The sequence below is a fragment of the Motacilla alba genome, chromosome 4, assembly GCF_015832195.1.
Source record: "Motacilla alba alba isolate MOTALB_02 chromosome 4, Motacilla_alba_V1.0_pri, whole genome shotgun sequence".
In the NCBI taxonomy this organism is placed as follows: domain Eukaryota; kingdom Metazoa; phylum Chordata; class Aves; order Passeriformes; family Motacillidae; genus Motacilla; species Motacilla alba.
This window is the reverse complement of record NC_052019.1, coordinates 61,070,182-61,091,607: the sequence shown is the minus strand read 5'-3', so window position 1 is coordinate 61,091,607 and position 21,426 is coordinate 61,070,182. Positions and strand designations below refer to the sequence as shown.

General features: G+C 43.2%; 2 protein-coding genes across 3 annotated transcripts; one reads left to right on the top strand and one right to left on the bottom strand.

Moving 5' to 3' along the window:
• The first annotated feature begins 472 nt into the window (after positions 1-472).
• RAB33B (RAB33B, member RAS oncogene family) lies at positions 473-9,028 on the top strand. Its single transcript, XM_038136195.1, has 2 exons — positions 473-770; positions 6,097-9,028. Exons 1-2 carry the CDS (start codon positions 528-530, stop codon positions 6,538-6,540), a joined length of 687 nt encoding a protein of 228 aa, XP_037992123.1. The 5' UTR covers positions 473-527; the 3' UTR covers positions 6,541-9,028.
• Positions 6,975-21,190, bottom strand: LOC119700694. Of its 2 annotated transcripts, XR_005256860.1 has the most exons (9): positions 20,944-21,190; positions 20,187-20,435; positions 19,194-19,253; positions 18,430-18,561; positions 17,481-17,627; positions 16,653-16,713; positions 16,209-16,481; positions 12,162-12,287; positions 6,975-9,923 (listed from the first exon to the last, which is right to left on the bottom strand). XR_005256860.1 is itself a non-coding variant. In XM_038136196.1 (7 exons), exons 2-7 carry the CDS (start codon positions 20,349-20,351, stop codon positions 16,378-16,380), a joined length of 669 nt encoding a protein of 222 aa, XP_037992124.1. In that variant the 5' UTR covers positions 20,352-20,435; positions 20,944-21,190; the 3' UTR covers positions 13,708-16,377. The 2 variants fall into 2 exon arrangements, 1 of the variants encoding a protein (XP_037992124.1); XM_038136196.1 differs by lacking the exons at positions 6,975-9,923; positions 12,162-12,287 and having other exon boundaries at positions 13,708-16,481.
• Between the last annotated feature and the right edge of the window lie 236 nt (positions 21,191-21,426).

Here is a 21,426-nt window from a genome sequence, read left to right as displayed (position 1 = left end):
TGGTACATCCTTCTTCCCAAGCTTTGTTAACCTCCCTTGGGTCTGAGAACATTGAAGCCTGTCCAGCCCCAAACCCTAACAAGGCATTTCTACCAACAAATAATTTGGTTTTGGCGCACCTGGCAATCACTTAGAGCTTCCTGGCAGCTGTTTCACAGGCTCAGTCTCCCTTCTCACTGATTCGGCTGGAAAGCAGACAAATATTACACAACCATCCCTAAGAAAATCTCACCGATTCCACATTTCGCGACATCCAGGCCGCCCTGACGGGTCCGGGATCCCCTGCCCGCCGCGGTCCCGCCTATTTCCGGCTGTTCCCGCTGCTCGGAGATTCCCGATCCGGATCCCTGTCCCGATCCCGATCCCGATCCCGTTCCCGCCCCCTCAGCGCCGCGCGCGCAGCGCCCCCTGCCGCCGGCAGCGGCCACGCACGCACCGGCGCTGCGGGGATCGGCCGCCGCGCTCTCGCGAGACCGGCCCGCGGCGGCTCCGCCCCGGGGCTGCTCGGCGGCGCTGCCGCGGCCGCGATGGCGGCGGGCGACGTGGAGTCCTCGCTGGAGCTGAGCCTGACGGGCTCCGGGGCGCTGCCCGGCGCGCTGCCCCCCGCCCGCTCGCGCATCTTCAAGATCATCGTCATCGGGGACTCCAACGTGGGCAAGACGTGCCTCACCTACCGCTTCTGCGCCGGCCGCTTCCCGCAGCGCACCGAGGCCACCATCGGCGTGGACTTCCGCGAGAGGGCCGTCACCATCGACGGCGAGCGCATCAAGGTACCCCGGGGCCCGGGCCGAGGGGGCGGCGGGCGGAGGGCTGCAGCGGCCGGGAGAGCGGGATGGGCCGGGCCGCAGCCCGGGCTGGGCTCTGCGGGCCGCCGGCACCGCCGTAGCCCAGAAGTTCAGCTCGGCGGGGTCGCGTCGGCAGCAGCCGCGGCTGTGTCTGCCCTGAAACTGTTCTGCGCTGCTTGGCATTGCTCCTGTTGGAAAGGCAGTCACGGTTCTGGGATGGTGAACCAGTTCCTGCCGTAGGCCAAACCTTCTTGCGTCTTTTGTCAAATGCTGATCGGTAATTTATCCTTACAGTGGACTTGTATATAGATCTCTTGACGGTAGTTTAGTCTTGTCCTTGTTATCAGCAGCGTTTTGCCTCCGAGAAATTCTGCATCTTTGTTTATCGAACATCACAGTGGTTTTAACCTTCAGCACCACAGATCTGTGTAGGTGCCACTGTTACGATCATTTTGCGTTAAAAATACTAGGAAATTGAACATTGTTCAGGATTAAACAGTGTGTTTCAGCTCCTAATTTTTAAGATTCTGTTAAGTTTGCTGTGTGATGATTGTAAGCATCATTTGCAGAATACTCTGTAGCAGCTTACAGATGCAGTTTGTTTACTAACATGGTTTTAAACAGAATCCCCATCTGCTTCTGTATTACAGTTTGTTTCTATGAGGAAAGCTCAGTTGTGCAAAAAAGGAAGTTAACAGTAGTCTTGAGCTTGTACTTGGGCATTTATTATCATCAGGCATTATAACTGCAGCTTACAGTTATGTAGCCGAAAGCTGTGGTTTTTTTCCTTGCTTATTTACTGATTAAAGAGATTATGGAGGATATATAAGAATAGGAGAGCCAATTCGCTTTCCTGCTCCTGTGGGATTTTTATCTCATATCCTTTTTCAACTAAAAAAGAAAGGTGAATAGGAGGTTTTGTTGGTGGTTTGGGTTTTTTGGTTTTGTGGGTTGTTTTTTTTTTTTTTGCTTGGTTGGTTGGTTGGTTTTTTGGTGGTTTTTTTTTTGTTTGTTTTTTTTTTAGTAAAACCACTGACTAGAATTTCTCTGACAGCTGAAATTTTGTCCTCCTTTGTCCGGACAGAGGAGAGACCTCCTGAGGGATATTGTCCTGTCAGCACCATCTTATTCACTGCCATTTTCATCACGTCTGAATGATGCCTGACATTTGTTGGAGAGAAGTGAAGACCATAGCATAATCTACAGCTCTTAGATGCTTCACATAGGTTATTGTGCCATTCTGATATACATGTTTCTGTAGATTGTTTTGCTGCATTTTTGAGAGTATTGTGTGTAAAAGAAACCATTTCTGGTTGAGGAAGATGGAGAAGTGACAGAGGCTCTTCTGAGACACATTGTTTTGTGCACCTTCCGTTTCAGCATTAAAGGAATAAATGTTGTCCTTATGGCCAGGACCCTAGTTCTTACTGGGAATGTTGTCAAGTTTGAACTGATTTTGTGTGGTTTTGGCAACTTCCCTCACTCCTCTTCACTTTTCTCACATGCAGCAGTCAGCTCCAGCAGCACCAGTTGAACCAGGAGAGAGAAGCTCTGATGAACTAAATTATTGTAGTCCTTGCTGTGCCCTGAAGGGAATTTTTCCTCTTGCATCAAAGTAGGTTATAAAGTGGTGTCTTCTCCCTTCCCCCAGCCAGCTGGATGGTTCTTTCTTGTGCTGCTACAGCAGTAACTGTTTCCTTCACAGCTGGAAAAGTGCTGTGTCATTGGCAGGAACACAAGCACAGTTCTTCTCGCTGATGGTCTCCCACACAGCGATTGTGTAGCATTCCAAGGCACAGGAACAAGTATATTCCTTGTACAGCAGGCTGACAGCTTCATATCAAACACTGATGCCTAAATGTGATGAGTAAATTAAAACTTTCAACAAATGGATTTGCTGCCTTCTAAGTTTTCCTCTTCCTCAATTGATCTAAGCATTGAAAATTGAAGAAAACAATGATGTCAGTCTTCACTGACCTACATTAAGAGAGCGAAGCACAAATGAAATTCAAATAAGAAAGTCTGAACATCGTGTTCTGTACCTTTCAGCTATTCCACATTTTCTCCCTTTTAAAAGGAGACATAGCATCAAGGCCAGTTTTTTGTGTTTTTACCAGTGTGTTATAAACCACACGTACAAAGTGTGGTCCTTGTTTAGAAAAGATCCGTTCTGGATCCACAAAACAGAATCAGAAGGCGGGGTGTGATAGCTGAGTCAGTGTATTTAATATTTTTTATACCATTTGTCTTTCCTAGGGAATGTGACCAAGTGATTCTTGGTCACAGTTTTATTAGCTGAGTTATGCTGTTAAACTAAATATTCCAACTGCACATTTTAATGGGCTGTTATAAAAACTGTGGTCCCCTGAAGATGGGTGTTACTGGACTAACAAAGAAATAGTAACCTTAATGTTACTTCATCAATGCACACCTATTAACACGAACATTTTCAGTGTTGTTTTTCAGAAGAGAAAATATTTGGGGTGAGAGACTGAAATGGATCCATTCCCTCCAGTTCACCTTGAACAAGTTAAAAAAGAAACTTCTGAAGTGTGTAGTTTTCAATTTTGGGAAAGGATTTACCTCTCAGTGCAAATGACTCAGTTGATTATGCCCTTCAAGCTTGAATGCTGCATGTAAATGAAATTTTGGAAGAGCTGTAGTTTAAACTTCACTTGCAAGTTGTGTAAACCTTTAATTTAATTTCCCCATCTTTACCCAAGGCTGGCAGTACACTTGTAGATCTCTGCTTGACTGAGGCATGACCGATTCCTGCTCTGTGAATAAGTTGGGGAGAGAATTGTAAGCTCACAGCTGCCTGTGAGCTTACCTTACAGCTCCCTCCTTAAATCAATTTGATCTAGCATTTTCCAAGATTATCTATATGATTCCTTAACATAATATTATCTATACATAGGATTGTTTCAGTCTGTGCTTCTTTTCCCTCTAATTTCTCAAATTCATGAACATTTTCTATGAGTCTCCTGAGTTTATGATGTTATATAAGTGCACAGAACTGGAAGTCTGTCTCACTTGGGTGTGTGACTGAACCTTACCCAAACTTAGGTGCCGGCTTAGTCCAAGTGTGTAGACTCATGGAGATGCTGTCAGCTGTTTGTAGAGTGTAGTACCATTGGCAAAAAGAGGGGGTTTATGTGGGAAATAGTAAAGGTAAGATGATTTCCAGAAAGTTGGAAATGCAGGTTTACTCTAAAATGAGACAGATTGCAACTGAGTACCATTTTCATGGGATCAGAGCCAGGGCAACTTGCCTTGCTTCTCCTAACAATCTTAATGACCCTTTCAGAAGCAGCACACAGGTCTTTCTAAGTGTCTGGATCAAAAGCTGCAGAGAACTGGACTAGGCTGCAAAAGGCAAGCTGCTCTGATGTTCTCATGCGAATTCTCAGTTCCCCTGTTGCAACCAGTAGCTGCCATTCCCACCTGCTCTAGTCTGAGGTTTTTTTGAGGATGGGTGACCAGGGTTGAACATAATACTGCAGAAAAGGTCACACCATCTGAAACATCTTTTGCTCTTTTTTCTTCAGTCTGTCACATGACTGATTCATAACATCCTGTGATTGACTCGTGGATCTGGATCTGTCTTCCTTTTAATAATTTCCAACCTGATGAACCTTGTGCTTAAAAAAAAAAAGTCCTTCTTGTCAGTCACTGGTATCAAGACTTTGCATCTGCTTCTATTCAGTTTCACTGTATTTCCACTGTTGTAGTTTTCAAAACAATTCTATGTGATACTGTAGTCCTCTATCACTGATGCATCTTCTTGCTCTTAGCAGATTTCCCTTGCACTTGGGCTTCCTTTTTTTTCTAATATAAAAAATCACTGGTTAATGTGGTAAACAAGACAACCTTCAAGATATTTGCAGTTTCTAAAGAAGTTTTACTGAAGCATTTTGCTCAAAGGAATGCAGAGCTATGATAATGGGAGAACAATTTCAACAATTACATAGTGGCTGTGACTTTCATGAGAACAGATTAAATTTCAAATTCATCCTCATTGTCTGCAGAACACTTAGTATTCCTTGAATTCTGTGTCTCAAGGAGAACTCCTTTCATTCCCAGAGAGAAAAAACTTTCTGCTCAAAAGCCGAAGACTAATCAAACTGCCTCAGCCATTAGTGATCAGCTGTACAACACAGACAGGGAGCTAGGACTCGGCTTTTTCCCAAGAAATCAAATGTCTTTTAGATGTTTCATTATCACTAAGATGTGTGTGATGGAGCCACACACCAGTTTATTTCTGACAGCGTACAGGTAATGTGGTGTTGTAGGTGAAGGGGTTCTGACTGCTGTGCACTGCAGTTCTTATCTCCTGAAGAGCAAGTTTGTGTAGACATTACCATCCACAATTCCGTAGCATTCTTTACATGTCTGAGGACTTCAGGCTTCCATTACACAGGATGATCAATGTATTTAAAATTTCTATTAGCTGTTGCTTACATCTGCTGGTGCTACAAAGCTTGTTTTGTTTTGTTTTGTTTTGTTTTGTTTTGTTTTGTTTCAGTCTGGACCCCAGAAATTTGAAAGCATTTCAGTTCTTCTGAATGTCTTTCTATTCTGACTGTGCTTCTAGCACCCATGTTCAGTCTGGTTTGGACAGAATGGTGTGTACCTGGAAATGATAGTCACATGTCACGTTAACAGGAGGTTTATACTTTAATTTTTTTCTTGAATGCATGCCTTGATACTACAAACCACAGTATGGTCCCAGTTGAAAGTGCTAAATAAGCAAGTTAGATGTTCATTACAGGAGGGTTTGATTCCAACACACTGCAGAGAAAGATTTCTTTGTCCTGTTTTTGTTGGTGATGTTGAAATCAAGCATGGTTTGATTTCTTCCTACTTTTACATGGCAGTTAACATCATGCTAACAAACAAAATTTTGGGGAAGATGAGATTATTTTTGGCAATAACAAAAATCATGTCAGCTGAGGGTTGTATAGGGAAGTAACGCTTATTTAATTTTCAAATGAAAGTGTTATTGCTAAGACTTCAGGATTTATTTTTATAAAAATCTTTAAAAATACAGGCTCCAATAAACTTTCAGAAATTTGTAGTTTCTCTCAAGTGTCATCATTCCTCCTGGCCTCACTTTTGAGCAGCTTTGAAAGTTAAAGCTTCTGAAATTGTGTGAATGCAATGGTTTTCTTCAGCACCAACTTGTCTGTATGATTAATTCAGAAGAGTAGATTTCTGTGATCATGTAACTCTTCTTGCTACAGGTAATTGGTGTTATTTTCCAAGATGAGTAATAAAACATTTTTTCCTCTCCTTCTCTTTCTGTTTTCAGATACAGCTATGGGATACCGCAGGCCAGGAGCGCTTCAGGAAGAGCATGGTGCAGCACTACTACAGGAATGTCCATGCTGTGGTGTTTGTGTATGATATGACAAACATTGCCAGTTTCCACAGCCTGCCATCCTGGATAGAGGAATGCAAACAGCACCTTCTTGCCAACGATATACCACGGATTCTGGTTGGAAATAAATGTGACCTGAGAAGTGCTATTCAGGTGCCCACAGACCTGGCCCAGAAGTTTGCTGACACTCACAGCATGCCATTGTTTGAAACCTCTGCCAAGAACCCCAATGACAATGACCATGTGGAGGCCATATTCATGACACTGGCTCACAAGCTTAAAAGTCACAAGCCATTAATGCTTAGTCAACCACCAGATCATGATGAAATACATATAAAGCCTGAACCAAAACCTATCACATCCTGCTGGTGTTAGGTCACATTGTCACTGGTTATCGCCTTGTCTTGTTTGCAAGTGCTTCAAAATTATGATCTTTGGCAAAGTTACAGGTTTTGGTAGCAACTATAGCAAATCTCTTTGGCACTTTAATGTGTTTTTTATTTTAATTTTTCCTGGTGTAGATGTGCCCATCTTATGCTCTTGCACTTTGTAATTGTACTTTCTGAATTACTAAAGTTTCACTGTAAATATATGGGAACATACTGGCTTTGTCAAGTTTTGACAAAGCAATCCTAGTTGAGCTCTTGCTGCCTGAGGTTGTTCTCATCACTTGTGGTAAGATTATAACCAGTATGCCAGTTTACTAATACTTTTGGTTGCTACTTGTGTTGGAATAATGTAGGAGAGAAAGAGCCTTTTGTGACAACCAGAGAACTTGGGTTTTGGGTCAGCATATGGGGAGATTTTTGGCATTTGAAGGAATATTAGATGGCTTGTAGGAAATTAGAAAGCAGGTACCTTTTTATTACAAAAGCAAAAATACCAGGTCTGTCAAAGTTTAGGCTGCCAGTGTCGGTGCAAATTGCTAGGTTTTTGCCTGTCATTCCACTATGAACTTGTTCTGTTTCTTCATGGCAGTGGTAATGGAATTAGCTAACTTCTCCCTACCTCTAGACAGTTATTTGATACTTAAAACTTCATTAATTTTTCGTAATTAGCATGTGATACCAAACTATGTTATGTTAACCCATATTGCGGATAGTACTGTAGTGCAGGATTTGGGGTAAAATTGGGTCTTACTAAAATTAAATTATATATTTCTGAAGGTGCTGTATTTGAGTTGAGTGTCTCAGGGTAAATAAAAACAGTTGAGTAAATAAAAGATTGGGTGAATTTGGCAAAAGCATACTGCTCTTCAAAGATAGGGTTTGCAGGGCTTTAGGAGATGAGTGCTTCTCAGATATCTTGAAAAGCCAACTTGATAACATATTTCAGGAATGGGGATGCTTAGGAATATGGTACATTCTTAAAATATTTCCAAACACAAACTAAACTGAGTTTTGAAATATGGAATAAATCTACCAACAACATCATCTGTTACTGATTTTTGAGGGAAAACCTGCATGTATAATGTTGTGACTGTATGTAGGACATCCTTGGCATTACTAGTGGGAGCCTAGTAGGGGTTAGATGAGGGAAATTCTTCCTCTTGGACCACCTTTTTCTGTGTTCTCATAGTTGCAACTGCTTTTTTTGGGTTCTATCTGAAGATCAAGTTTCATAATAAAAATGGTGCTAAGTTGCACTTAGTTGCATAAAGTGAAATGTAAGCCATAGAATGCAATCTATGACTTCATTCACGTGCCATGGCAAACAATGTTTTGTGACTTAGTTTTTGAAGTATAAATGAAGATTTTTTTTTTTTTAATTGGCAATGTGTAGCATGTGTTGCTTACTGGAAACTCAGTGGAAGGGCTAGTTCAGAAGCTGCCACCCTAATCATCACATTAGAAACAAATTACTGAAACAAGATACCTGTTATTATGTAAACTATTACAACTCTTAAGATGTAATGTCACTGCAACTTATACAGAAAAAAAATGCATTGGCTTTTTTCTAGATTTTGAAAGAGCATTTAATTTGGTCTTATATGATTAAGATGTTTAAAAATAATCTAAACAAAAGGTAGTACTTTTTCCAGTATAAAGCTGCTTCAATTGTGACAGTATTTTTGCTTAGGAAGCATTTGTAAAAGGAAGCTTTTGTAATCACTCTGAACCTTACATGACTAGAATTTACAGTTGTTTCAGAAACAATCATCTTTTTAACACTAGTGTCCTTAATGATTTCTTTAAGAAAATTACTGATTTTAAATTGATGTTTATACTGTGGTAAGTAAATATGGTTTACAGTCCTGTAGGACAGATTGTTTTTCACTCATGTCCTTAATCCTTTTTCTGAGAAGGATCCTTCTTAATTTTTGGTATACTAAATATGTCAGTGAGTTTTCGTGGGGTTTTTTTTTTGTTTGTTCGGTTTGGGTTTCTGTTTGTTTGTTTTATTTGTCTGTTTGTTTTTAATAAAACATCCCAGAATTAAGGCTTTTGAAGCCAGTCAGGTTGGGGGTGGGGGTAAGAAAATCATGTAGCTGCAGTGTTACTGTTAAATTTGATCTGAAACACCTGCACATCTGTTAAGTTTTATTTAAGTTACCACAACTTGTAAATAAGGGCCCTCATGTCATGAAAATTGTGTGCAAATGGTGTTCAAGTGTGTAATTCCATGTTCAGCACAAAGCATGTTTTAATGGCTCTGCCATGGAGGCAGTGTGGTCAGTAATGCAGGATTCAGTGTTGCTCCCTGGCTTTCAGTGGTGATGTGCTGCCCACAGGATGGATAACAGAGTACTGAATACTCTGTATGTGTATTTTCACTTTGCCAGAATGTAAAGTTTGTGTTCTTTTGTATGTGTTGGGGGCAGGCAAGGCACAGTCCCAGAAAACTAATAAACGGGCTTTGCCACAAACTGTTACCACTTGTTTTCAATAATTGTAATAGAAATAATAATATAATTCCATATGGTTAAAAATGCTGTGAGGGAGTTAAAGGATTTCTAGTTTCTGTCTGTGTGAGTGATAATTTTTACAAAAAAGACTGTCACAATACTTGGACTACTGTCAGTGCTTTCTTGCAATAACTCTGGGTGATTTTGGGGCATCTGAAGCACCCACCTGATGATTCAGAGGCATATCTAGTATTTATTTCAGATTCCAGAAGAATGGGAAGTAAAACAACACTTACAAAAATAGCAATTACTGATCCTTGGATGTAAATCAACATCCTAAAGGAGTATTATCCATTACTCTTCTTCTAGTCTTATCTTGTTCAGAAATAAAACCTCTTTAACTTTTATAAATTTGTTGAAAGTCATATTTCTTGTCCCCTCTGGGAGTATTTTCACTTCACCAGAATGTATCATTCTAATACTCGGGTTTTTTTCCCAGAGTCCTACTTTTGAGGTCATTGACTGATGTTGCTCAACATTGCAATTCCCAGATAAATGTAGATCCATATGTTATTTAAAAGTAATAGTTATTTTACTTTTAAATGGCAGTCTGGTTTTTCTGTGGAAATCAACACAATACCAATACGTAATCTTAAATCTAAAGTCATAAATAACATAATTAGAAGTTGTCATTATTCTAGGACTCACAAAAAAAATACCACTGTTCTGAGGATGTCTGTGAGGATGTGGGATTTTCTTCTCCTCTGTTGATGCCGGGTGCCCAAAGGAGGCCTCATTTATCCAGCTGAATGGCATCATCAGTGAGGGCTGTGAAGAGGCATTGAGAGAAGAAGAATGGCTGCTGTTTTGCAGGGGTGTTCTGGGATTCACTGGGCTCTGCACAGCCTCCCACCTGCCAAACAGAAGCACGTGCTGAAGGCAGCTCCTTGTAGTTCTGGAAGCTGTTTCCAGAGCTCTAAGAAAGGCAAGTGAGAGCTGCTGGTCATCTGAGGACATTCCCTGAGGTACACATCCCTGGGGGGATGTTATTGACATGCAGTTTTCTGCCTTGCTGAATCATCACTGCTTATTGCGAATCACAAATTACTGAATCCTTAGCTAATCATTTGAAATTAATGGAAAACAAATTTCCCAGCAATACCAGTGATCATTAAAAAACCCCCCAGAATAGAGGATAATCCTCTCCCTGGCCTGCATTTAACAAATATGCTGCTCTGATTAGGAAGTTGTTCCCTCTGAGGGTGGTGAGGCACTGGCACAGGTTGCCCAGAGCACCTGTGGATGCCCCATCCCCGGAAGTGTTCAAGGCCAGGCTGGGTGAAGCTCTTAGCATATGAAAGCGAAGAGTCATAAGACACTGATCTTAGCTCAGTACTTCCTTTTCTATTATTATTTTTTACTGTTTGCACTGCCCCTTTGGAAAGGTCACAGGCAGGAAAAAAGACTGGTGTGAGGCAATATGCTAAACTCCCTCTTTCTGAAAATACTGTGATTTACTGCTGAAAACATCACACTGGGCCTCTAAATCAGGAGTCATAAAGCAGAAGCTGCATTTTGCAAACCATATATCCTCTCCAAAGCCTGGTCATCCCCACATCCTTCACACCACTTGTGTACAGGAAGACACTTGAAATGCTCAGGGGGCTTTGAGGTGCTCCTTGCCCTTCATAGTCCTCTGTCCCTCAGACCTTTCTTCAGTTAAGGAAGGGCAGACAAAGAGAAAAAGACTAAACTGACCTAAAATACCCTAAAATACATGAAACAGTTTTTCTATTTACTTCAAGGTATTTTTAACGCCCTCAAAATAGAGACAGTGAAGAGCTGCTGGCTGCAGTAACTGAAGATTCAGCTGTAGATTAAAAGCATGTGCTAATCAGAGAGGGTTTTCAAGTTCCTGTGGATCCTCATGACTACCTTGGAGTGCTAGCTTCAGTTCTGAGCTGATATCTGAGTCACTGTGATGCTGCTGTTGAAAAGCACAAATGCTGGCAGCCCTTGTCTTTTGCTTCAAGGCTCACAGTGCTTTTGCATCTGACCTGAAATAGTTGATTTCAATACTTTCATCTGTCCTTAAATAGGTACATTTCATTCATATGCATGATGAGAGTAGAGGGTAACTAAAGATCTATAAGATATATTCTCTCTATATATCTAAAATGATGGCCAGAAAACGTGTATATTCACATCACCATAGGCATGCATACTTTTGCATCATAATACAACACTTGGGGGAGTGCTGTGTGGAGTTCCAACTCTCTGATGTGTGGTACATGACACTGGTGGGATTCCAGCTCTAGCAGCTGCTCTAAGGCTCCAGTTCTCAGGCTTTATGGGTGCAGAACTGTTCAATGAAGCAAAAGCTTGGGTCACTTGGGGTTGGGAGGCTGCCTGCATCAGACAAAATTGGAAACACAGAAGCAACTGCTATGAGATACGCTTGGAGCAAAGAATTTGGAAGCTGAAAACACCATCTGTCATCCTGAATCAGTCTTATGGTTATTGGGTGGGGAGCAAGGGCTTAGCAGTATTTGCATGTACTGTTCCACTATAAACATAACATATAATAACAACTAATATTGACTAAAGAAGAAAGTGATGAGTGTAGTTAAAAACATGTAGTGGACAGAAGCCAAAGGATGAAATAAGATCCATGAAACAAAGTAATATTAAATTACTTTGACTTAAGATGACATAAATGTCAAGTCAATGAAAGAGAACACATTTCTGTAAGTTTGAAGTTGTAACAGGAAGGAAGGAAGGAAGGAAGGAAGGAAGGAAGGAAGGACGGAAGGACGGAAGGAAGGAAGGAAGGAAGGAAGGAAGGAAGGAAGGAAGGAAGGAAGGAAGGAAGGAAGGAAGGAAAAAAGAAAAAAAGAAAAAAAGAAAAAAAGAAAAAAAGAAAAAAGGAAAGGAGAAAGAAGGAAGAGACCTTACTGCAGCAGCTCAGAAAGTGCAAGTGAAACTGCAGTTTGATAATGTGTTTGGGTTAGATGTACCTGAAGAGGTGCAGGACAAAGCAGTTCCTGTTTTTATGGAGAAGCACCTAGGAAAGGCTGGGAAATGCTGTTTGCTTTAATGGGCTTCCCTCCTCAAGTTAGAGGTAAATTCAACAACTTTTCCCCGTACTTACACACTGTTGGTGCTGGAGAATTATGGAGTCATATCTCACTTTGGAAGGGAACAATAAGGATCAGTGGTTGGACTCAATGATATTAAAAGTCCTTTCCAACATAAAGAAGTCTGTGGCTCTGTGATCCTAGGAAACAAGAAATCACACAGTCTGACTCCAAAAAATGCATGTTGGATCTTATATATAAATCTTGTATCAGGTGGGATTTCTACTGAGTATTAAAAAAAAAAAAAAAAAAAAAAAAAAAAGGATTATTCCTCCTTTCAGTTGCAGGCAAATACCACTTCCTGTTTTCAGAACATAACACTATTTTGATTAATTAGTACTACTCCTGTCCTTTCCTAGCTCTTTTAAGGCTCTCTTCTGTAGACTGCCTTTTCCTTGCATGTTTAATTGCAAGACCTATTGTGTTCCCCACTCAAAGTATTTTAGGCCAGTTCATCTACCTATAGTGAAGATTTACTTCAATTTCCAACTGCTTCATGCAAAAACAGGGTGGGCTAAGGAGACACACATCTGTGACTTTGTTTCCCCTGTTTTCTCACTGCTTTTTGCCAGCAAAGAGGAAACACACTTGTGCCCAGGCTGCCCAAAGGCTGCCCTGACCCTGAGCACCAGCGGCTCAGCAGCATCGGGGAGGAACTGCACCAAACATGTATCTATGAAAAATAAAAATTCAGATACAAATAAATAAATAAATAAATAAATAATTTTTTTTCTTTTTTTTAAATCCCAAACAGGCTTGTTGTCAAAGAAGTGCCTGAAAGGGTTCCCTGATCCTCACCATGATGAAGATCCCTCCTCTTTCCCTCCTCCTCTGCACCTCCTGCCCCTTCTGTTGGGGAAATGACTTCAAAAAAATTCTTTGCCCTTAGTTGAACATTAACTTCCAGAATCAGCTTCCCTGATTAACCTTCTGATTACACTGGGTGACTAACTCTGGCCACTGCTAATGGCGAGGCTGGCAGGCTTTGCCTGTATCCACCTGTGGATACTGTGTGCCTTGTTCTGTGTGTCAGGGAATAGGGTAACGTTCGTCTCAGCTTACTTGAGGTAAAGAAGTTTTTTTGATGTAAATGCCTCGTCTTTGACTTAATACAAGCAATGCTGACACAAGGTGAGCACAAAATGATGGCGTCCGTAACGGAGGCCTGTAATTCCACCTGACTTCCACCACTGAAAGCTGGGGGTGACACAAGCCCTGGAATATCCTGGAGATGCAGGCAGGCTCTGGGAAGGTGCTGTACTTCGCATGTGGAACGGGCTGCTAAATATAGCACTGGAAACTGCAGTCAGGAATATATTTTCTGCAACACTAACCAAAGAGGAGTAACATTAAACTGATAATCAGTTTCCACCAGTTTCCATTCTGCAGTTGTCATTTTTTCTGGAAACCCCCACTTTTGTAGAAAGAACTGTTGAAATCATCTATCTATGGGTGACCTGCAATAGTTGCACCACTGGAAGAACTGTGTAAGAAATAAGCCATCTTATAGCTGCTGATAAATCAATTTCAGACATTTTTATTCAGCAGCAGCACAGAGCATATTTCTCTTTTACACCCGAAGACTTCAACATGTGCAGCTAAGGCTGTTTCACAGCCAAACGAGTACCTGCCACACCTGCCACTTTATGCCACATCAAAGGCTTTCAAAGCTGGGCTGGGTACTTGGATTGTGTCCCAGAGCTGTGCCAGGAGGACCTGACCTGCAGCAGCCATGGTGGCACTGCCATCCTCATCCCAGGAATTATCTGCCTGAGCTGATGGAAACAGCACAGCATTTGAAAAAGGACTGGTGACATGTTGCTCTGTACTCTCACAGTAAAGGCAAATTGCCCTGTTCAACCAGCAGTCAAATACTGTTGAATTATGCTCAGTACATCACACTGCAATGACTGGTTATGGAACAGCACTTTTGGATGGGACCATAGCTCCCAGAAATGATGCAGAGGCTGAGCAGTGCATTGTAGCAAAATGCAAAATCTGTTTTAGACTGACCAGAGACACTGCTTTCAGCTATCAGTGAGCCCAATACCCTCTGAGGATGTCTGACTTTCTTTTAATGAACAAGAAGAGCAGTTTGTGTTAAACAAGAAGAAACTTCCCAGCATTTCATTGCAGATGGTGTGGAGCTGTGCCAGAAGCATCTGAGGAGAGCAGTCACACTGGGTGCTTTGATGCCTGTTGACAGGCACTATTCCAGAGGAAAAAGCACAGCGTCCCATTTTGAATCACAATGTTTGAATTAATATATTAAAGCAATTCAAACATTAACACCTTCAAATGAACAAGACACCAGCTGTGTTTTGGTTGGCATAGGAGAAGATTGGACTAGGTGATCCCCAGACATCCCTTCCAACCTCAACCCTTCTGTGGCTCTGCAGGCAAGGGAATGAAGGTATTTAGAGCCAAAGGCAGGAAGAATTTGGCTACTGTGGCACATAATTGAGCCTCCAATTGCTGGAGTAGGACCTGCAGGCCCAAGTTAAGCTGCTGGCCCAAGCACCCAAAGCTGGGGACAACTTCCCTGGCTGAAGCTGGGGAGTGCAGGAAGCAATATGTGACCTGAGAAGGGCTTTGGAGGGAGCCTGGTGGTCAGGGCTACTCTCTTGATCTGAGATATTCCCAGACATTTTTAATTTTAATGCTTAAAGTCAGCAACAGATACACTTGGCAAGCACCTTACACACACAGAGGGGAGTCTCTGTTCACTGGGAGTTCCTCAATATGTGGCTGAGAGTATTTCTCTGTTCCAGATTACAAAAAAAAAGCTGTGTAACATCTTCACAGAATCATCACATAATCACAGAATTGTTTGCAAGTGACCTTAAATATCACCTCATCCTGACCCCTCTACCACAGGCAGGGACACCTTCCACTACACCAGGCTGCTCAGAGCCCCATCCAACCCGGCCTTGAGCTTTCAGGGATAGGGCATACACACCTTCTCTGGACAATCTGTGCCAGTGTGTCACCACCCTCCCAGCAAAGAATTTCTTCCCAATATCTAATCTAAACCCATACTCTTTGGTTTAAAGCCACTTAGGTATTGGAGTCCCTTTACCAGCATTATGAAAAGGACTTCAGTCTTTGGAGAAAAAAAATAAATCAAGAACAACTCTTCTCTTGGGACCATGAAAGGCACCTTACTTGCTGCAATTAGAGAAGTTTTACATGAGATCTTTCCTGGAGTTCCATGCCTCATGGTGGATATCATTTACCCTACTACCCACTTTCTCAAGATGGGAACTTATTTTCCAGGTCCTGTTCAAATGCTGTGTTAATCTGTACCAAGGGTTAAGTCATCTACCACTCCCTGCTCAAGGCCTGCAGGCAAGAGAAACACTTGACATTCACCTAAAAGTGAAACATAAAGTACATATGGGAATTCTATGTACTTCAGGATATGACAGAACCTGACTGGAAGCTGTAGTTCCCTGGTCTAGAGGACGAAGAGGTCCCCTAAACAAAATACACAAAACACCTTTGTCTAGATCTGTAATAAATTTTAGCAAAATAGGCCCCATTTCAATCTACAGAGTTGAAACAGGAAAACTTGAACTGAATTTTCAAGTATTCAAGTTACTTCATAAGAGGAGCTACTGCAGCTCCAGTTCCTGCCACACTCTGTAGTTACACTCCAGTGCTAAACCTAATTGTACTGACACATGTACACCCCACAGAAGCCACACTTTGACAGAGGTACCTGAATGGCGCTATTAAGGTTTCATATAAAAAACTTTACTTGCCCCCATTCCTACCAAGAAGAAAAAGAAAACACTCTGAAGCTCAAGGATGAAGGGAGCCCTTCATTATCATCCAAATAATTCATGCAGTAAGAGGGAGAAATCAAGCTAGCAGTTGAAGAAAAAGGAATTGTATTTAATATTTAAATGCCTAAGGCTAAGCACTGCTACACAAATTATGTGATGAATTCTAGTGAAATAAGACATGATTTAAGTACAAAAGTCAGACTAAAAAATGCTCTCACTTTCAAGAAGCAATGAGGTATTTTCACTGTACAAAGTCTGAAAGTTCAAAATCACCTGCAGGCATTTCCCTCTGCACTGTGATCTCTGCTCAGTGCTGGACATTCGCTAGTTCACTCAGTGTGTGTTTTTCAAATGGCCAAGGAAAAGTGCACAACCATCTTTAAAGATTAAGAACTGATCGCTTCTCTCTTGCCACATTTGAACAAAATGTTCGGCCACTTTTTCAAGTCATTCTGATATACGGTGGAGGTTTGGATGTGTCTTCTTCTGCCTCTACATCCTGGGCTGGAAACCGATCTGTGAAGTTAAAAATTCTCCTCCCAGGGCCTGTGTGAGAAAAGAAAGCGCAAATCATTAAACATGGTGTAGACGTTTGCACAAAATCCTGAGTTCCTTTTGGTTATCAGGATTTTGGCCTCGGATGTAAAGCTGATTCAGAATGTTCCTTCCTCATCCCTGGTGAACATCCAGATATGTGGAGGCAAAGGAGTTACTCACTTTGTACAGCGCAAATCATTTCCACAGCCTGATTTTGGTCCTCACTAGGCTGCAACCATTCCTATGGAAAAAACAGCACCATCAAATAAATACCTCACCTGAAGATACACTTGAACTTATTTTAAAAGTCTGTGCAGTCCACACCTCCTAACATGTTTTAGTTTGAAAGTTTAAAGCAGCCTCACATTACCCACTTGGTGTCTTTAGTCAGGAGCAGCTGCCTTGTGGCCTGCACCCTTTAATTCCTTACCAAACCAAATGGTTGGATGCACGTGTTTAATAATACAACATCAGAATTGCTCTGGCAGAGAAGCAGTTGGTATTTATTTATTTACTGAGCTCACTTAGCAGAGATGCCAAGGGCCCCACCACTTGAGGCAGAGTCCTTATGAATGAGGAGTAAATTACTTATGTCAGCACCCCAACACTGCACACAGAGCTGGATTTGAAGTTCCAGCTTGTAAGCACCAGTTAAGTCTTTGTGATGCTGCACCAGAAGCAACTGGTGGCCTAAAGATGAGAGGAACAGTTTTTGAGGATAGCAGAATTCATGGGAAATGGCAGCTTCAGTATAAATGGTGTGGAAAATAGAGATAACTTAGATCTTACATGAGGCTGTAAATAAGAGGGAGATAGTAAAAGGAAAAAATATAAGAAATATAAACCCCTTCTAATATCCCACTTAATTTCTTAGAATCAGCCCTGCCTGACTGAGGTAGGAGCTGAGACTAGGTTTATAGGAGAAAAAAACACACCTTCCCCCTGGGTTTCTTCCCTTCCCACCAACACTCAGTAGAATTAAACTTGTGCCCTGGGCTCCTCACTCACCATCCCGGTTACGCTGTCATAGCAGGAGCAGCATGGAAGACTCCGGCATCCCAAGTAAGCCATGGCCAGCACAGAAAAGGCACTGCAGATGGATACAGCCAGCATGGCTATGTTAGCACCCTTGACAACTTTACTGAGTACGAACCTCTGCAAACATAAAGGAGACAGTAAAGCCATATTCAGAAAGTGACACTCTCCACCAAAAAATAATCTAATGACTGCAAGAATGCTGTGATTGCATGATAGGAGATTGATTCATAGTCAGTGTTATTTACGATTTTTCTGTGTTCTGAAAAACAAACCAAGGATGAACCTCAAACAGAGCAAGCAGTGAAATAAGGCTGTTCATTAAATGTGAGATGCTATGCAATGGCATTGGGTTTGGAAATAGCTTTGACAATGAGTAAAAACCCAAGGAATGGCTGCTCTTCTTCACATTGAACATGAGAAACACTGTTTTGCTGCACTGCACCTTACAGCAGCCTGGCATTTTGATTTGTCCTGCAATAAACTAATGATCAGCTTCATCCCTCTGGAATGCCTTTACCCCCACAGCAAGCAATTGCTTGTAGACTGGAGATACAAAAGGGCTTCATTCCTTCTCTACAGCTTTACTGTGGAGAATACACTTGAAATAACACCAGGTTTAACCAGCTGACCTGTAACTGCTGTAACTTCATCACCTGAGGTGCTTGTTGGAAAGATTTCAGCCTTGCAACCACTGTCTCAAACTAGGCCAGGGATACTCTCAGCGCCTTTCCCTGAGCAGCACCAGTATTCTTTCATGGCTCAGCCCACACCACCCCTTTGCACTAAGAAGCAAAAGCAGCCAACCTGACCTAGTGTCACCCCTTCTAGAAGTCTGGTTCTGTTTGTAAGCCACATCTGGCACTGCTTGCAGATTAAGGGTGGCATGTTCCTCAGTAATAATCATGATATGGATACTTACAGTATGGATAACATGGACTGGGGCAGAACTCAGCTCCTCCTCTTCACCATAGTTCAGTGTGAAGGAGCTATAAACTACTACAATGAAGATGGCAACACAAGAGATTATGGAAGCAACTATCAGTACATTTACCTAGACAGACAGAGAATTTTAGTGAGAAAGAGAAGGGGAGCAGGAATCAGAGTTATCCTTGGGCAAATAAAAGCCTTGCAGCTTGTATGGTAGCCTTTGACCTACCATAACACTACAACATCCCCAGCAGCAGCAGTCACTTAGAAGCCAAACACAGAGAAGTAGAGGTTTTCATAATATGGAGTTTCTGAGTTACAGCTGAGTCCTGAATAATAATCAGAGGTGCTACTTAAAGACCTCTAATTTGCATACAATATCCTCCCTTGGAGTTCACACGGCTGGAGAAACCTAGCTAGGAAATGCAAACCTCCTAACTCATTTCAAATTTTAGTGTTCACAGTGCTTAACAACATGAAGGACAACCAAAAGAAAAGCATTGAAATGAAGTGTTTTTACAGAGTTTTGCTTTTTATTAGGCCCAGTGCCTGTCTGCTGCAGCAGAAAGCAAGGAAACACTGCATCCTCCTCTTGGTTATAAAGACAGCAGCTTTTACAAAGATAACTCAAGGAAATAAGCTCTTAATTCTGCAGGAGGGCCAGTCAGCTCCTTCCCTCCTCAAACTGTTTTTGATTGCCCCAACATTTTGCCCCTGCTCCATACACACAAACACCCATCTGCCCCTCTAGCTTACAAGAACTGGATTCTTCCTCTGCGAGGAGAACAAAGCCAGGACACCTGGGACTCCCATCACCTGTGGAGCACAAAAGGAAATGGTAGCTTGGGAGACTAGCATCAGATTCAGAAGATAAACTGCTACAGAGTAATGAAAAGTAATGAAAAGTGTTTTCAAGGCATGGATCAGAGTAACTGTTGCATCAGAAATGGGAAGAGAATTGCTCATTTCTTCTGTTTTCCTCTGCAGGATCTCCTGGATGCAGGACATGAGTGACATGCATCTTGCCCGCTTGCTACCTGCACAGCCTTGCTACCGCTGACCAGAGCTTTATGGGTCAGGCAAAAGAATGAAACTGATTGAATAAGTCTGATTTAAGGTGCTAAAAATGCACGTTGCTTTGCCAAGTCCATATGCATCTTTAAATGAAAGAAAGATACTAATGAAAGGAGATAGGCAGCCTCTGCCCTGGAGAGAGCTCTTCAGTGTAATTTCCTTGCAGCATGGCTCAGCAGGCTAAATCAGGGTGCTGAATGCCAGGGAGCAGGGATACCTCTTGCCCACTCCCCACTGCAGTACCAAAATTAGGGGCACTGTGCTATGGGACAGAGATCAGCACCTAGATATTCATCTACCTGAAAAGAGGATGAGGTGTTCCTCTCCTAATCTTTGGTGGCCTCTCTATGGTCACTATGCTTCTGCAAAAAAACTCCTGTCAATTATCACAATGTGCATTTTTCTACATTATCCAGCAGAAATGTATTTAATTTAGTTCCTTCAGAGCAAAGTCTGCTTGCACTCTTCTCCCTATACCATTATAAGAAACTTTTATTAACTGAGTTCAAAGCATATAACAAAGGAAGAGCTGGAAAGAAATCCTGGCTTCCCTCCCACCCCCAATATGAGTACTAGTAGGTAGCAGTGAAAAAAAACAACAAACAAACAAACAAACAGACAAACAAACAAACTACCACCGCAAAGCAAAGCATAGATAATATAGTAGAAGTTTACCATGCCAGCCCAAATTGGAGCTCTGGTTTTGCCCAGCTGAGACTCTGTTCTGAAAATGCCATCTATGAACCCACTGGTGACACAGACGGTGCTGAAGGCAATCTGGAACAGCCCCAGCACGACCATGTTCCTTTGGTTAAAGATGAAATATCGATACCGATCCATTCTGCTCCGATTCCCACATAAACCCCTGAACACGGAAACTGGCGAGCTGCACCAGGGCTTTCCAGGGTCGGAGGATGGCCCTTCCTAGGCAGGAGAGAGAGAGAGAGAGAAGGGGCAGGATCATCAGCACCCCGCGGGCATCGGCTGAGCGCAGCACCGGGACCAGGAGCACAGAGCTCACTCCCCAGCGTCCGAAGGCAAGCGGCCTTTCCTTTTGGGAAATCCCCGGGGCGGCGGCCTGCCAGGTGACTGGGAGACCATTCCCGACGGTTCTGGAGCGGAATGCGCGATCGTCACCTCAGACCCCACCGCTGACCTTCTCCCTTCGGGGTTTCTGCTGCCCAGGGAGGCGCAGGGGGTGCCCAGGTTCTCTCCCATTTGGAAGTTAAGCTCCGCACTTCTCCAGGAAGGCGCCGCTGCTCCCTTGGGGCAGCCTGCACCGAGCCCCGATACTCCCGTGGCTGCTGCCGGTCATCGAACGCCCTCTCCAGGGGCGGCTCCGGCTCCAGCTCCGTCTCCCGTGTCCTCCCGTGTCCCCTTATTCCGCTCCGATCCCGCCGGCCGGGAAGCGCCGCGCCCGCCGCGCCCTCACCTGCAGCGGCACCGGCCCGGCCGGCGCTCCCCGGGCAGCGTCGGGAGAGCTCCTGCTCCGCGTCCGGGAAAAGGAGTTCCCAGCCTGTGTCAAAAAAGCCGGCGAGCCCAGGAGACCCTGCACCGCGCCGTGACCCACGCAGGGACGCGGCTCCTCCGCCCGCCCCTTCTCGCCTCGCCTGCGGCCGGGAGCGGCCGCCCCGCCCCGGGCTCCCTCGGGCTGCCGGGACTGGGCCTTCCACCCATCCCATCCCCACAGCAACCGAGCCTTGTTTCTCTTTCCACCCCCCGCCGCTGTAAGTGCTGCTTCGCACGATATACATTTGCAGCAACTGCGAGCTGGGGAAGGTGGCACAGGTTTGCTCAGAAGTCTTGTTGGATGCAACATCCCTGAAAGCGTTGAAGGCCAGGCTGGATGGGGTTTTGGGTAACCTGGTGTTCCTGCCCGTGGTCGGGGAGCGGAACTAGATGATCTCTAAGATCT